At 35.2% G+C, this 16,815-nt stretch overlaps 1 protein-coding gene across 2 annotated transcripts in view; it reads left to right on the forward strand.

Moving 5' to 3' along the window:
- Myb (proto-oncogene like protein Myb) overlaps positions 1–16,815 on the forward strand; it is a 116,655-nt gene that overhangs the window by 83,263 nt on the left and 16,577 nt on the right. For both annotated transcript variants that reach the window (XM_033484437.2, XM_033484436.2), the window contains exon 2: positions 10,829–10,994. In XM_033484437.2, the coding sequence (XP_033340328.1) occupies positions 10,829–10,994 (166 nt within the window). The remainder of the gene's footprint in view (positions 1–10,828; positions 10,995–16,815) is intronic.

Below are 16,815 nucleotides of genomic sequence, written 5' to 3' on the forward strand. Positions count from 1 at the left end.
AATAATATGTAATATTATTGTTAGAAAAAAAGAAATGTGGATTTTATGCATTCATAGAAAAATCGGATAAACGAAACGCAGAACAATGAGAACGAAAGAAGAATTTGATAATACACTAAATTATGTTTTTACGTGGTAGATACGTTCTAAAAAAAAAATGTATAAAAAGATATCGTGTAAAATATTTTATGAAATATACCGCAAAATATGCTGTAAAATATGTTGTAAACATATATATATATATATATATATATATATATATATATATAAAATATATAATAAAAGTAATATATAATATAATATATAATATAATACATAATATATAATATATAATATAATATATATATATATATATATATATATATATAATAAAAATAATATATAATATATATATATATAAAATAGTGTAAAATATGTTGTAAAATATGCTGTAAAGTACCCTGTAAAATATGCTGTAAACTATCCTGTAAAATATGCTCTAAAGTACCCTGTAAAAATTACCGCGTACAAAAAAGACATCGTGCACATACATAGCAAAAACGAAAATATTGTCCCAATTGTATCCAGAAGCTTACGATTAATGAAAATAATTGTCCTTAAGATGTAAATGACATAACTTCTTCAACCGCGTTAAATCGAACGATAACACGCGATAAGAAAATAGAATTTATTTTTCTAGAGCATGTTAAATCAGAATCGTATAAAAACAAAATTGCATATGCTGTAGAAAGATCCGCGATCTTATTATTATTATTATTATTATTATTATTATTATTATTATTATTATTATTATTATTTAATTATTATTATTTAATTATTATTAATATTATTATTAGTATTATTTAATTATTAATATTATTATTATTAGTATTAGTATTATTATTATTATTATTTTATTATTATTATTATTAATATCATTATATTATTATTATTACTATTATTATTATTATTATTATTTGTACCCTTTCGTTCGTAAATTTACTGTGACGCGACGCGAAGCTTGGGAAGAGCGAGCGAAAAACTCGCGTTGTAATTGAATGAAGCTTGAATGGCTACAAGATAATCAAGGGACGCGAGGTATATAGCAGCGTTTGTTCCTCGCATAGCGTCACGAGTACCGCGGTGGCCACGTTTTTTTCACCGCGGAACGCTTCTCGTGCGCGCGAGAGACATTCCGCCCGAACAAGGCACTCCCCGTTCAGCTCCTAACATTCCCTCGCGAGCGCGCGCTTCATAACGTATTCCCGGCTTGTCCGCGGCCGTGAACGTAAACATATGTGCACCTGCAGAAAACCAATGTGTTGCCCGTCGAAGATTGCATTGCTAGGCTTCGACCAATTAGACGGCCAATTACAGGGCGCGTCCTCCGTCCCCGCGGCTAATAAAACGTTCCTTTCCGCAAAACAGCTGCAATGATGGAAACCCGCCGTGCCCTGCTCCCGACAATTTCGCGATACGCGCCGACACCGTGCTCTTATCTCTTCCTCGAAAATTTCCGAGATACCGCGTTGCACGATGATCGAGAGAGCGAAAACCGTTCGACGTTTGCCGCCGTTCATCGCCGCGGCGAGTTGGATCCAGGACTCCGAAATCGAGCGATCTTGTGCCGAAGAATCATTTCAGCTGTCCTCGATCGTGCTTTTCTTGACGTATAGGATGATACAAAAGTTTCTTTTTCTTTTTGTTAACCAGTTGCAGTAATGGACAAAAATGGACAATTTAGGGAAAAGAGATACGATTATTCGATCCTCGCGGTTCATTTGTTATAGTTAGGAATTGTCAACGACTATGAAAAGGAGCTGCAAGGCTCGAATAATCGTATCTTCTCTTCCCAAATTGTCCATTTTTGTGCGCAATCTGAGCGCGAATTAGGGAGAAATAAGTGTATTCCACTGTAATATCTTGGATTGGACGCTTCGTCAAACACTTGTATTAAAAATACAGTAAATTCTTCCTAATTTTCCTTCAGCTTGCAAACAAAAATGGACAATTTGGGAAGAGGAGCCTAATTAGGAGCCTTATCAAGAGGAGCTTTAAGAGAACAATTATTCGAGCTCGCATCTCATCTTTATAGTTTTTGGCAATCGTTAACTATAAAAACGAGCTGCAAAGCTTGAATAATCGTATCTCCTCTTCCCAAATTGTCCATTTTTGTGCGCAATCTGAGCGCGAATTAGGGAGAAATAAGTGTATTCCACTGTAATATCTTGGATGAGACGCTTCGTCAAACACTTGTATTAAAAATACAGTAAATTCTTCCTAATTTTCCTTCAGCTTGCAAACAAAAATGGACAATTTGGAAGAGGAGCCTAATTAGGAGCCTTATTAAGAGGAGCTTTAAGAGAACCAATTATTCGAGCTCGCGTCTCGTTTTTATAGTTTTTGGCAATCGTTAACTATAAGAACGAGCCGCAAGGCTCGAATAATCGTATCTCCTCTTCCCAAATTGTCCATTTTTCTGCGCAATCTGAGCGCGAATTAGGGAGAAATAAGTGTATTCCACTGTAATATCTTGGATGAGACGCTTCGTCAAACACTTGTATTAAAAATACAGTAAATTCTTCCTAATTTTCCTTCAGCTTGCAAACAAAAATGGACAATTTGGGAAGAGGAGCCTAATTAGGAGCCTTATTAAGAGGAGCTTTAAGAGAACCAATTATTCGAGCTCGCGTCTCGTTTTTATAGTTTTTGGCAATCGTTAACTATAAGAACGAGCCGCAAGGCTCGAATAATCGTATCTCCTCTTCCCAAATTGTCACTTTTTGTGCACAATCTGAGCGTCAGTTAGGGAGACATTACTGTAATTGGAACTTCTCATCTGAAAGCCTCCCTTAAGAGCGTAGAATCATTCCATAAAAATCGAAACTTCAAAGCAGTCAACATAATCAGTAAATAAGTATAAGAATAAGACTAAGTATAATAAATCAAAATAATAGAAAATTCCGAACAGTGTAAGAACCAGAAATGTCACAATCGATACGGTTACGAAATGCTAGTGATAATAGTTTGGAGAGTAGAGTTCTCCTGACTTAAACATTATTGAAAATGTCAAGATTGTCAATTTGTCAAGACTTTTATACGAAAATGCGAGACGATATAATAGTTTCAACGAATTGAAGAGAGGGACCATAAGATCGTAATTGGGACCATTTATTCTAATATAAATTATTATTTATGCTAAATATAATACAAGTAGTATATTTGAATATTGAGAATATAGAGAAGAAATAAATAAACATAAGAGAGAGAGAGAGAGAGAGAGAGAGAGAGAGAGAGTCGCTAGGCGGCGCAAAAACATGCACGATTGCCAGCCATGCCTGCATTGAGTAGCAACAAAAAAAATCTCGAGGTCACCATTTCCTGCTAACCTTTTCCAAAAGGACGCACATTTCGAATTCAACCACACGTGAAATCGAATCGAATCGAATAGATTTAGCATACAAAAATGATAGAAAAATTGCGGAGTGCGGAGACTGGTTTCGCTTTTTATTTCACTCGTGCGTTAGCGAAACTTCGTGCAATTTTGAGAAAAATTACTAACAACAAGTCAAATACGAAACTGTAGAAGAATTTCAGAATATTTTTCATTATTATTTATATAGAATATTTTTACGTAACATTCGTTGATATTATTAGAAGAGCAAAGGCATTGTTATCTGTCTCACGTTCCTTAAAATCAACTTGGACAATTTTTATTTTGCATAAAAACGTCCGTAATCTATTGATTACAATTTTTCTGATAGATTTGCGTGTAAATCGGCGGTATAGTTATTCGAACGCGTTCGGAAGAACTGTAACGATGCGAGGCTAATTTGTGATACCCCTCGTGCTCGCAGAAGCATTTTTCACCCTCGCGTTTGCCCTCCTTTCTCTCTCTCTCTCTTTCCTTCACCCCCAAAACAGCTGCGTGTACCTATGGTGTCTCCTATATTTCCTCCTTATTTTCCTCCTTATTTCTTCCTCCTATATTATTTTATATTAGTCTCCCAATATTTATAGAATATTTTTACGTGACATTCGTTGAAATTATTAGAAGAGCAAAGGCACTATTATCTGACTCACGTTCCTGAAAATCAACTTGGACAATTTTTATTTTGCATAAAAGTCCGTAATCTATTAATTACAATTTTTCTGATAGATTTCCGTGTAAATCGGCGGTATAGTTATCCGAATTGTAACGATGCGAGGCCAATTTGTGATACCCCTCGTGCTCGCAGAAGCATTTTTCACCCTCGCGTTTGCCCTCCTTTCTCTCTCTCTCTCTCTTTCCTTCACCCCCAAAACAGCTGCGTGTACCGAGAGAGGAAGGTGGCCCTATGGTGTGTGTCTCGCAACGTGGTACAATGGGAGGTTATGAAACGATAGCGTTTGCCAGGATACCACCACGAGCAAGTACGTGAACACGAGACCCGCGCAAACATATGCGAGACGCAGATGGCCGGTGAACCTTATCGGGTCCTCCATTATTTCTTGCGCCCGTGCCGAGGATACAGGCGTCGTCGCAATTGTTCCACCGTTTGACCTAGAGCCGGCCGAGATCCTTAAGGATAAGCCCGTTACCCGGCCGATCGGTCAATTAAGAGCGTTTCATTACCGATTCAAGGATAAACGGCAATCTCCGTTGAAATCCTGTTGCCAGGCCAACGATGCTTCGGACTCTGCGCGTAGATCGCCGAAAATGGTCTAGCTTCTTTTTTTTTATTAACACTTTGACTGTCTGTAACCTCAAGAAATTTCATGAAATTGCAGCTGATTCGATGAATTTGATTTAATTAAATTAAAATGGATAAATTGAAATTAATAGAATAAATTTAAAACAATTAAATACCAAGAAAATTAGTAATCTCAAGAAATTTTATGAAATTGCAGTTGATTCGATGAATTTGATTTAATTAAATTAAAATTGATAAATTGAAATTAATAAAATAAATTTAAAACAATTAAATACTAAGAAAATTAGTAATCTCAAGAAATTTCACGAAACTGAAGTTGATTCGATGAATTTGATTTAATTAAATTAAAATTGATAAATTGAAATTAATAGAATAAATTAAAAAAATTTAAATACTAAGAAAATTAGTAATCTCAAGAAATTTCATGAAATTGCAGCTGATTCGATGAATTTGATTTCATTAAATTAAAATTGATAAATTGAAATTAATAAAATAAATTTAAAAAAATTAAATACTAAGAAAATTAGTAATCTCAAGAAATTTCACGAAACTGAAGTTGATTCGATGAATTTGATTTAATTAAATTAAAATTGATAAATTGAAATTAATAGAATAAATTAAAAAAATTTAAATACTAAGAAAATTAGTAATCTCAAGAAATTTCACGAAACTGAAGTTGATTCGATGAATTTGTTTAAATTAAATTAAAATTGATAGATTGAAATTAATAAAATAAATTTAAAAAAATTAAATACTAAGAAAATTAGTAATCTCAAGAAATTTCACGAAACTGAAGTTGATTCGATGAATTCAATTAAATTAAATTAAAATTGATAAATTAAAATTAATAAAATAAATTTAAAAAAATTAAACACCAAGAAAATTTGGAGATTCTAATAGATCAGGGTTAGAAACTAATTTTCGAATCCGAGTAAATGCATTCCGTCGCACTCGCATGGGCGGCGACGCGGCGGTCAAAGCGTTAACTAGAGTACTATATCTACCCTAACGGTTTGCAGACCATTTCATTTATCACCTCGTGCAAGCACTTGCCGGCTCGATGATATTGGCTATGAATACTGAAGTAGGCAAATATATCCGTATCTTTTGGTTACACGCGAATTATCCGCACAGGAAAGACAAAAAGTATTTGGTCGACGAATTTTAGAAATGACAATGGAGACGGGAATTCGTCGCGAGCCGAAATTAGTCGAGATCAGAAATTATTTCATTCGTGTTTCATCTAAAAATAATAATAATAAGAAGAAGAAAAATAAAATAAAATAATAATAATAATCTTGGACAACGTGATTTGCTAAAATTTTTTTTTTTAAACATAGCAGTTCGAACAATTATCTGTGAATACTTGCGCCGCTGGGTCTTCACGCAATTTTATATTATTTGCTTCTTGTTTTTCGAGCATTCGATTCGGAGACAATTTTCTTTCGCAGATTAGAAAATTTATTACAGCGAAACTAAACCAAAAGTGCTATTAACCCTTTGCACTCGAAGCTATTTTAACTGTAAATCTAAAATAATTTTTCCCGACACATTTTACATGACGAAGTGCATTTTACGAAATCGAGTGTTGTGACTCACGCAACGGTTACATTTTTAACAATCTTTTAAATCTAAACTTTGTCGATATAAAAATAACCTTAGAACGTGATGTGTAAAAAATTTTAGCGGTGCCTCAGAGTCGCCAACCGAGTGCAAAGGGTTAATACTATCTCGACAATAAAAATGCTTTCTTCCGCGTAATAAATTCGCATAAAGCGCGCAAAGAGTTAACTATTAACATTAGATTCGTCGAGAAGATGTTCCTTAATCCGAAGCAAATGCATTAAAACACAACAAAAGAATAAATATAATAGAAATATTTAAACAAAACGCAACAGATCTAGCCAAGGCCGCCGCGGAATCGTCGAAAGCAACCGCCTTGCGAGATATAATAAAGCTTCCGGCAGATAAAACGATAAAATAAAGTTTGCACAGGATGAAACTCCGACCATGATATCCTTCGACGATCAACTATTGCACCGTTACAAAAATTGCCGTTCGAGTCGGCCAACGGTGCGCTTAAAAATCGAAAGCGAGAACTGCAGTCTGCCGAAGATCAGGATACATGTACAGTAATGTCTCCCTAATTGACGCCGAAATTGTGCACAAAAATGGACAATTTGTGGGAGAGGAGATGCGATAAATTCGAGCCTTGCGGCTCGTTTTTGTAATTGTTGACAATTCGTAACTGTAAAGACAAACCGGGAAGTTATGTCAAGGTTGAAATTGAATAAAATATCAAATTAATGCTCTGTTATACCTCCTTTATACTTGTATTATATTTAGCATAAATAATCATTTATTTTAGAATAAATGGTCCCAATTACGATTTTATGGTCCCTCTCTTCAATTCGTTGAAGCTATTACATCGTCTCGCATTTTCGTATAAAACAGTCTTGACAAATTGACAATCTTGACATTTTCAATAATGTTTAAGTCAGGAGAACTCTACTCTCCAAACTATAATCACTAGCATTTCGTAACCGTATCGATTGTGACATTTCTGGTTCTTACGCTGTTCGGAATTTTCTATTATTTTAATTTATTATACTTAGTCTTATTTTTATACTTATTTACTGATTATGTTGACTGTCTTGAAGTTTCAATTTTTCTGGAACGATTCTACGCTCTTAAGGGAGTCTTTCAGATGAGAAGTTCCAATTACAGTAATGTCTCCCTAACTGACGCTCAGATTGCGCACAAAAATAGACAATTTGGGAAGAGGAGATACGATTATTCGAGCCTTGCAACTCGTTTTTATAATTCTTGACAATCGATAACCATAAAAAGCGAGCCACAAGGCTCGAACAGTCGTATCTCCTCTTCGAAAATTCTCCATTTTTGCGGACAATCCGAGAGCACATTAGAGCGTCAATTAGAGAGACATTACTGCACCGCGCATCGGAAATGCATTGAAAAACGTAACCGAATTCCGAAGAAGTCGGGAAATTACGCGGCTCGTTTCGCTACGCTGGGCGTGTAGTGTAGGAGGCGTCTTTACGACGATGGTCGCTGGCGGAACAAAAGGGTTAAATGAGCGCCGTTTGCTGAACAGCACGCACGACGACGACGACACGGCCCCGTGGAACGGAAACGCGGTCGTAAGTTGCTGAAACAGTAAACATAATAAGCGGAGGACCGTTGCGTTCAATTTCAGCGTGTGTATATATATGGGCGCGCAAGAGAGAGAGAGAGAGAGAGAGAGAGAGAGAGAGAGAGAGGGAGGGAGAGAAGAGAGTAAGAGAGAGAGAAGAGAGTGAGAGAGAGAGTGAGAGAGAGAGAGAGAAGAGAGAGAGAGAGAAGAGAGCGAGAGAGAGAGAGAGAGAGAGAGAGAGAGAGAGAGAGAGAGAGAGAGAGTGCTACACGCGGTTTCCAATACAGGCCTGTGTGTTTCATCTTGGGTTAACCGGCTATCGCGGCCGAGTTACGTCATTCTGCGAACTTAGACGCCATGTTTACCACGCTGGAATGTGAATGGCGCGCGTTAGAAGTCAACCGGAGAGACGACCGTTAAGACCCTCGTTCGTTCAACGTTTTCGCAACCTCTCTACCGTTTGTCCCACATTTTCGTCTACGTGCTTCGCACGTTTGCTACCAGATCATCCTGACGAGTCTCTTGCAATCCCTTGTGGATCGTCTAGCATCATCCCTTGTTTCAACGTACATTTTGTCCGGTAAATGTTTATTTCGAGATCGTAATTTAACGGAAATAACGTGAAAATTAAGTTTTACGAAAATTTTTGCTTGGAAGAATATATTAATTAATACGTTAATATTATTTTTATATAATAGATAAATATATTCATTTCATCCCTCCCTGCTAATTCAGGATATATTAATTAATACATTAATATTATTATTATTATTATATATTATAGTAATATTAATTTCATCTCTTTCTGTTAATTCAGAATATATTAACTAATATATTAATATTATTATTATATAATATATTAATATATTAATTTCATTCCTTCCTGCTAATTTAGGATATATTATTTAATACATTAATATTATTATTATATATTATAGTAATATATTAGTTTCATCTCTTTCTGCTAATTCAGAATATATTAATTTCATCCCTTTCTGTTAATTCAGAATATATTAATTTCATCCCTTTCTGTTAATTCAGAATATATTAATTAATACATTAATATTATTATTATATGATATATTAATATATTAATTTCATCCCTTCCTGCTGATTCAGAATATATTAATTAATATACTAATATTATTATACAATATATTATTAATATATTAATTTCATCCCTTCCTGCTAATTCAGAATATATTTAATATACTAATATTATTATTATACAATATATTATTAATATATTAATTTCATCCCTTCCTGCCAATTCACATTAAAAAGTGCTTTAGCAACGTTACTTTACCAACATATCGCAGAAATGAATCGCTTACAAAAATCGTGCACGAAGAAACACAATAAATATTGAACCAATTTGAATGAAATGCACCGTTACAAATTAAATGGCCCGCTATAAATAAAATGGACCACTAAAAAGAAAATGGCACAAATTTCAACGATAATAAAAACTGTTCGACTTGAGGCAAACCGGTGGGAAATTATTTTTACCCCGTGCAAAAAGACCGTCCGCGTTTCGTTTTTATTTCGCGGAGAAGACCGATGCCCTTAAACAATGGGGCAATGAGAGGCGGTCGCAGGGGCGAGAAACGGGGACGACGCGACCGATTCCGCGGAGGAAGCGGACAGGAAGTCCTTGAGAACGAAGACGGCGCGCAAACCGCCTGTAACCGCAAAAACTAACACTCGCGCCGGGCTGCGGTCAAGATTGCCTCTTGGTCCCAGCAAGGGGATGGAGGAACAAAGGGGTGGTGGCGAGCGCGCGCGGCGATGGATTCTACGACAAAGGAGAGGAAGAAACGCGCGCGCAGGATGGATGGCCAGCCATCCGTGATTTCCCGTCCCTCGCTTTTGTAACGAAAAAACTAGCTGTATCCGTTACGCATTCGCACGTATTCGATCTTCTTGCGAATTTCGGACGGCCCCGGACGATAATGAGTTTTCGAGGGTGGGCCGGCGGACCGGGTGGTGGGGGGTGGGAGGCGGGCTTTGAATAACAGGCTGCGTGGATTGCCAAATTTGTTGGACCGTTTTTGGCCCTGCAATTTTATTCTCTGTCTCTTGGGTCGAGTTTGTACTTCGGACCCCTTTGGCTGCAATTATACCACTCGGAAATTAAAATCCAACGACGCGAGATAGCTTTTAGCTATCAACGATGGATATTCTTGCCAAATTTCGATTTTTGTGAAATTGTATTTGGTTTGGTGTATCGATTAGAAATTTAGTGTTTCACAGTTTGTGAACTTGTTTGGACGATTGAGGGTGGAGAAATTGATCTCAGTGTGGGATTTAATTAGTATTTACTATATTTGTTTATAATTGAAATATGTGTATGTACTATATAAAATATAATATTATTAATATTTACTACGAAAATATTATAAATATACTATATAATATGAATATTATTATGAATATATATTATTGTAGATATTATTATAAATATATATATATAATATCAATATTACTGTGAATATATACTATAGATATTATTATAAATATATATGTATAATATCGGTATTATTATGAATATATATTACTATAGATATTATTATAAATATATACATATAATATCAATATTATTATGAATATATATTATAGATATTATTATAAATATATATATATATATATATATATATAATATCAATATTATGAATATATATTATAGATATTATTATTATTATATATATATAATATCAATATTATTATGAATATATACTATAAATATTCTTATAAATATATATAATATCATTATTATTATGAACATATATTATTATAGATATTATAAATATATCTAACATGAATATATTGATAATATTAACAATATTAATTAATTTATCCCTCTATCAGACAGCACAAGTTAGCCCACTTATCGTCATTACTCTTAACGATAAAAAAGGTTACTACTCGAGGTACCACATTTATGATTTCCGCAAGAACTCAAGCGTCACGAGTATCAATGTCCTCTTTGTTTTGGTTCTAGATCGCGATCTGGGTACGATTCTAGTAGCGGTGGCGATTCTGACATCGAGTACAGTGGCAGCGTCTGTCGTGGTGCCGCTAGCCAGTCGCAGAATCCGGCCGCTACGAACGCGGGCGCACAAGGCCAGGGAAAGCACATAAACAAAGGAAGGTGGACCAAGTTGGAGGTAATTAAATGGAAGGCTTAACATCGTCGCGAATCAGAAACATTAGTCGAATTTTACTGATACAGTAATGTCTCCCCAATTGTCACCCAAATTGTGCAGAAAAATGGACAATTTGGGAAGTGGAGATACGATTGTTCAAGCTGTGCGGCTTGTTTTTATAATAATAATCGTATATATTCGTTATTATAATAATTCGTTATATATATAATATATTATATATTATATAATATATGATACGATTATTATTATAAAAACGAGCCGCACGGCTTATACAATCATATCTCCACTTCCCAAATTGTCCATTTTTATATTATATATATCTTATAATATAATATATTATTATATAGTATATTAATATATAATATATTATATATTATAATAATCGTATCCACTCTTCCCAAATTGTCCATTTTTATATTATTTATATTATATATATTATATTATATTATATCTATCTATCTATATATATATAATATATTATTATATATTATAATAATCGTATCCACTCTTCCCAAATTGTCCATTTTTATATTATATATATTATATTATATTATTATTTATATTATATATATTATATATTTTATATTATAATAATATCGTATATAATCGTATTATAATAATCGTTTTTATAATAATCGTATCCACTCTTCCCAAATTGTCCACTTTTATGGACAATCCGAGCGACAATTAATTATTGTAAATTACTGTAATCTTCGCCGACGCGAATCGACTGCTCGCCGTCGCGAATCGGCGGAGTAGGAAAAAAGCGCGTCGTTCGTCAGACAGCGTGACGCAATTGTTTATTGCTGACAGCTATATGACACCCGCGCGGCGTCAATGGCCAGCAACGATAAGTCGTATGACGTCGGCGCGGCGGCGCCTCGGTAGTAACGATACTCGGAATTAGGCTGTCGGAACGAAAACTCGTCAATGAAAATGTTCTCCGATATTGCGGATCGAACGGACGGCTTTTAACAATGGGTAGTTCAATTAGTTTCGCGCGGATCTTTAATTTAATTTCACACTCGTCGGCGGCTGGGAATAATAGTTTTATCATCGGACCACGGATTTTGTATTTTAACATTGAACCTATCGAGCACTGATACATTTTCATTACATTTAATTGCATTTAATTGCATTTTAATTTTACACTAATTCAATCACACGTTATAATAAAACTGGTAAGGTGTCTAAATATATTCAATCTTATAGAATATATATATTCATTATATATATATATATATATAATATATATTATAATATATATTCATTATATATACATAATATATATTATAATATTATAATATATATATTCATTCTTATAGAACAACACGTGTCAAAGAATTACAAGACCGAATTTGTTTAGACATCTTAGCATTTTTGTTATAATGTGTGCTTGAACTTAAAAAATTATATCAATGGTTTCCTATGAAAACAAAACTATAATACCAAAAATGTTTATATAAAAAATATGGAACCGATCATCTTGATCGGCATGGTAGCTTTTGCGTTAAGAAATAAATTTTTATCTAACTTCTATTATTTAAGAGCATGAAAATTCGCGGTCTACGTGTTGTTAGCCTGCGGATTTTATGCATTCTTGAGATAAAATTGAACGTAATGAGAATATTCAAAGAATGTAAGAATGTTGATATAATAACTTCATCTTGTTAAAATGATTTAAAAAAGAAAGAAAGTTGCAAGTGGTTTCTGTGTCTTGCGATTTGTCTTATAATAATATATAAATAGTATTATATAACAAAAAGTATTAAATTAAATAGTAATAAATAGTTTTAAATTAAATAATAATAAATAGTACTACTAATATATAAATAGTATTATAATAAATTACATATAATAATAAATAGCATTAAATTAAATAACAATAAATAGTATAATAAATAGTATTAAATTAAAAATAACAATAAATAGTATAATAAATAGTATTAAATAAAATAATAAGTAATATTACATTAAATAAAATAATAAATAGTATTAAATTAAATAATAATAAATAGTATTAAATTCAATAATAATAAACAATATTAAATTAAATAATACTATTATTAAATTGCTCCCGCCGAGTGAATAATAATAGAGTCTCTCCTTCGCGCGAAGTTACAACGTGAAAAATAAGAAGATCGGACAAATCGAGAAAACTAAAGTAACTGTGTAAGCGAAACGAAAATCCATTTTGCAAGCTCCTCGGCCGCCGTTCGCATTTGCCACCGGGTAATGTCAAGATATGAGCCGTTTATTTTGAAAGTGGCATAAGTCACTTTGTTTTTAAGTCGATATATAATATCGACTTAAATATATTCTATTTAAGGGTTTGCGTTTTAACACGTTTAAAAATATGGATGCTAACTTTCGAGAAGATTTACTTGTATTTGTTATCTCAGGATACCGATATTTTTCTCAGTATAAATAATTTCGTATAAACATTAAAAAAATCACCACTTCTCATTACGGTAAAGTGACTTATGCCACTTTCAAAATAAACGGCTCATATGCTGACGTCCGTTCGAGTCACGAGACTTTTATCCGCGGAAGCATCATCGTTATAGTTGCGATCGTCGCGAGTACGGTTCGCATTGATGATTCTCTCTCTCTTTCTCTCTCTCTCTCTCTCTCTCTCTCTCTCTCTCTTATGTTTATTTATTTCTTCTCTATATATTCTCAATATATATTCAAATATACCACTTTTATTATATTTAGCATAAATAATAATTAATTTTAGAATAAATGGTCCCAATTACGATTTTATGGTCCCTTTCTTCAATTCGTTGAGGCATTTTTGTATAAAATGGTTTTAAAAAATTGACAGTCTTGACAAATTGACAATCTTGACATTTTTAATAATGTTTAAATCAGGAGAACTCTACTCTCCAAACTATTATCACTAGCATTTCGTAACCGTATCGATTGTGACATTTTTCTGATTCTCTTACTTTCTCTCTCTCTCTCTCTCTCTCTCTCTCTCTCTCTCTCTCTCTCTCTCTCTCTCTCTCTCTCTCTCTGGGAGGCGAAAGAAGCGCGACGAACAATGGGCCGAAATTTCGCGGGGTTGGCCATTATGCGGCCAGGGCGGCGGTCGAAAATTTCTGATAGCCGATACGGATGAAAGGAGCGCGGCGATGGCGTCGGCGGCGGCGCGGCGTCCCATTGTTCTTTCCTTTATCTCGCCGGCATGAAAATTCCCTGGCGCGCACGCGATCGCGTCATCATGCCCGTGACTTTGATCGGATGTAACACGAGGGGAGGGATACAATGAGCATGGGCCACGAAAAAGAAAAAAGAAAGAAAGAGAGAGAAAAAAAAAAGAGGTCCACCCTTCGTAGCTTCTACAACGAGTTACGTCCGCAGGCAGATGCCCTCGACCACCCCATAGTCATATGCCGGCGTAGAGCAGAGGCCGCGCCGTATGGTTTCCCGTGGGAAACATCATAGAGGCGTGTATCGATCCCGGTGTAAAAGCGTCGTGTTCGTTGCGCGGCCATTCTCGGCCGCGTTCCGACGCGATTGCGAATTCAAAGTCACGAACGGTGACCAATTCGTGATTTGTGCGGCCATCGTTTATCCATCCGTTGCAACAACGACGAGGACGACGAATCTTCGAACTCGGTAAAATCGCCGTGAAACTCGATCTGATTTCGTATGAAAAAGAAAAAATCAAATGGCACCACCTCTCTCTTTATTACTCCTCGTTAGAATTTTTATTTCCACGCAGCCCGGAGATAATTGTCGGCTGCGAACGCGAACGCTCGCTTCTGAAAATGTATATCGAGCGGTGCCAAAATATGATTAATTACCGTTGATTAGTCGACAATGTATCATACGCGAGATTTCATCGCGCTCACGGATCCGTCCGTCGAACGTGTTCATCGAACCGAGAAGCGGCAAATTAACGAGCCAAATTTTATACATCGTCTTCTCGTAGCCTCCTCTCTCGATTTATCGATCGCGTTTCAACGATCTTGATTCCCGTACGGGAGAGCGAGCACCACCTGCCTCCACGAACGAGGTCGTCCATCGAAGGAGTGTTATGCATACTCGGTAGGGTAATAATTTTCGAAATGGCACGCTTCGTGCATGTTTCACTTACTCGTGTTACCAAAACCTATATATTCCCGAAGCCACGTATAATCTACAAAGTACGAGTTTGTAAGGACCCGCCGGAAGGAACAGGTGCCATTTTTTGTTACAATATCGCCACTGTTATAGAGTAACGCAGTAATGCCTCCCTAGCTGACGCTCAGATTCTGCGCGAAAATGGACGATCTGGGAAGAGGAGACACGATTATTCGAGCTCTGTAGCTCGAAATATTATAATAATATAATAATAATAGTATATAATAATAATATACAATATATAATATAATATATAATAATATAAGAATAATCGTATCTCCTCTTCCCAATTTGTCCATTTTTGCGCGCAATCTGAGCGTCAATTAGGGAGACATTACTGTATTTTGTCTCGCGACGGGTATACAGGATATGATCCAAAATTATAATACTTCCTAGGGAAATTAGAGATTACTGTGATCATTCGGAGCAACTTTTTCCTTTACAAAAATTTTCTCCGTGGCATCGTTAACGAGTTATTAACGAAAAACAGTGACCATTGAGGGTCAATTGACGCTCAGATTTTCCATAAAAGTGGACAATTTGGGAAGAGGAGATACGATTATTCGAGGCTTGAGGTTCGTTTTCATAGTTACGAATTGTCAATAACTATAAAAACAAGCCGCAAAGCTCGAATAATCGTATCTCCTCTTCCGAAATTGTCCATCTTTGTGCACAATCTGAGCGTCAATTAGGGAGACATTACTGTAACTGCAACTGGAAGCAATAAAAAGATTGAAAGCCCATATTACTGCGATATGTATTATTTGCAACGAATTTACATTGTTAAAGAAAGGATGATATCTCCAAGTGACTTCCGTCTTTTGCAATAGCAGCAGACAATTTTTATCTCGCACAAAGATCCGCAGTCCACCGATGACGAAGCGATGCGCGCGAATTTTCGTAAGCGAAAATGTCCGAGCAGCGTGGAAAACGCTGCGTTGCGGGCCTGGTACAGTAATGTCTCTCCAATTGACGACTCAGATTGTCCACGAAAATGGACAATTTGGGAAGAGGAGATACGATTGTTCGAGCCTTGCGGTGCGTTTTTATAGTTTCGAATTGTCAACAACTATAAGAAAACGAGACGCGAGGTTCGAACAATCGTATCTCCTCTTCTCAAATTGTCCATTTTTGTGTGCAATTTGAGTGTCAATTAGGAAGAATTTACTGTATTTGGAATAATTCGAAACTATAAAAACGCACCGCAAGGCTCGAACAATCGCGTCTCTTCTTCTCAAATTGTGCATTTTTGTTTCCAAGCCGGGCGTCGATTAGGAAGAATTTGCTGTATAGTAATGTCTCCCTAACTGACGCTCAGATTTTGCACAAAAATGGACAATTTTGGAAGATGAGATGCGATTATTCGAGCCTTGCAGCTCGTTTTTATAATCGTTGGCATAATTCGTTGACTATAAAAATAAATCGCAAAGCTCGAATAATTGCATCTGCTCTTCCCAAATTGTCCATTTTTCTGCGCAATCTCAGCGTCGATAAGGGAGACAATTCGAAATTATAAAAACGAACCACAAGGCTCGAACAATCGTATCTCCTCTTTCCAAATTGTCCACTTTTGTTTGCAAGCTGAAGGAAAATTGGGGAGAATTGACTGTAATCAGTGGTATAACTACACAAGAATTTCATTTCATATTATATTTAATTTTAATTATATTTATATTAAATTTCATTCTAT

Source organism: Megalopta genalis, chromosome 1, assembly GCF_051020955.1.
Source record: "Megalopta genalis isolate 19385.01 chromosome 1, iyMegGena1_principal, whole genome shotgun sequence".
Classification (NCBI taxonomy): domain Eukaryota; kingdom Metazoa; phylum Arthropoda; class Insecta; order Hymenoptera; family Halictidae; genus Megalopta; species Megalopta genalis.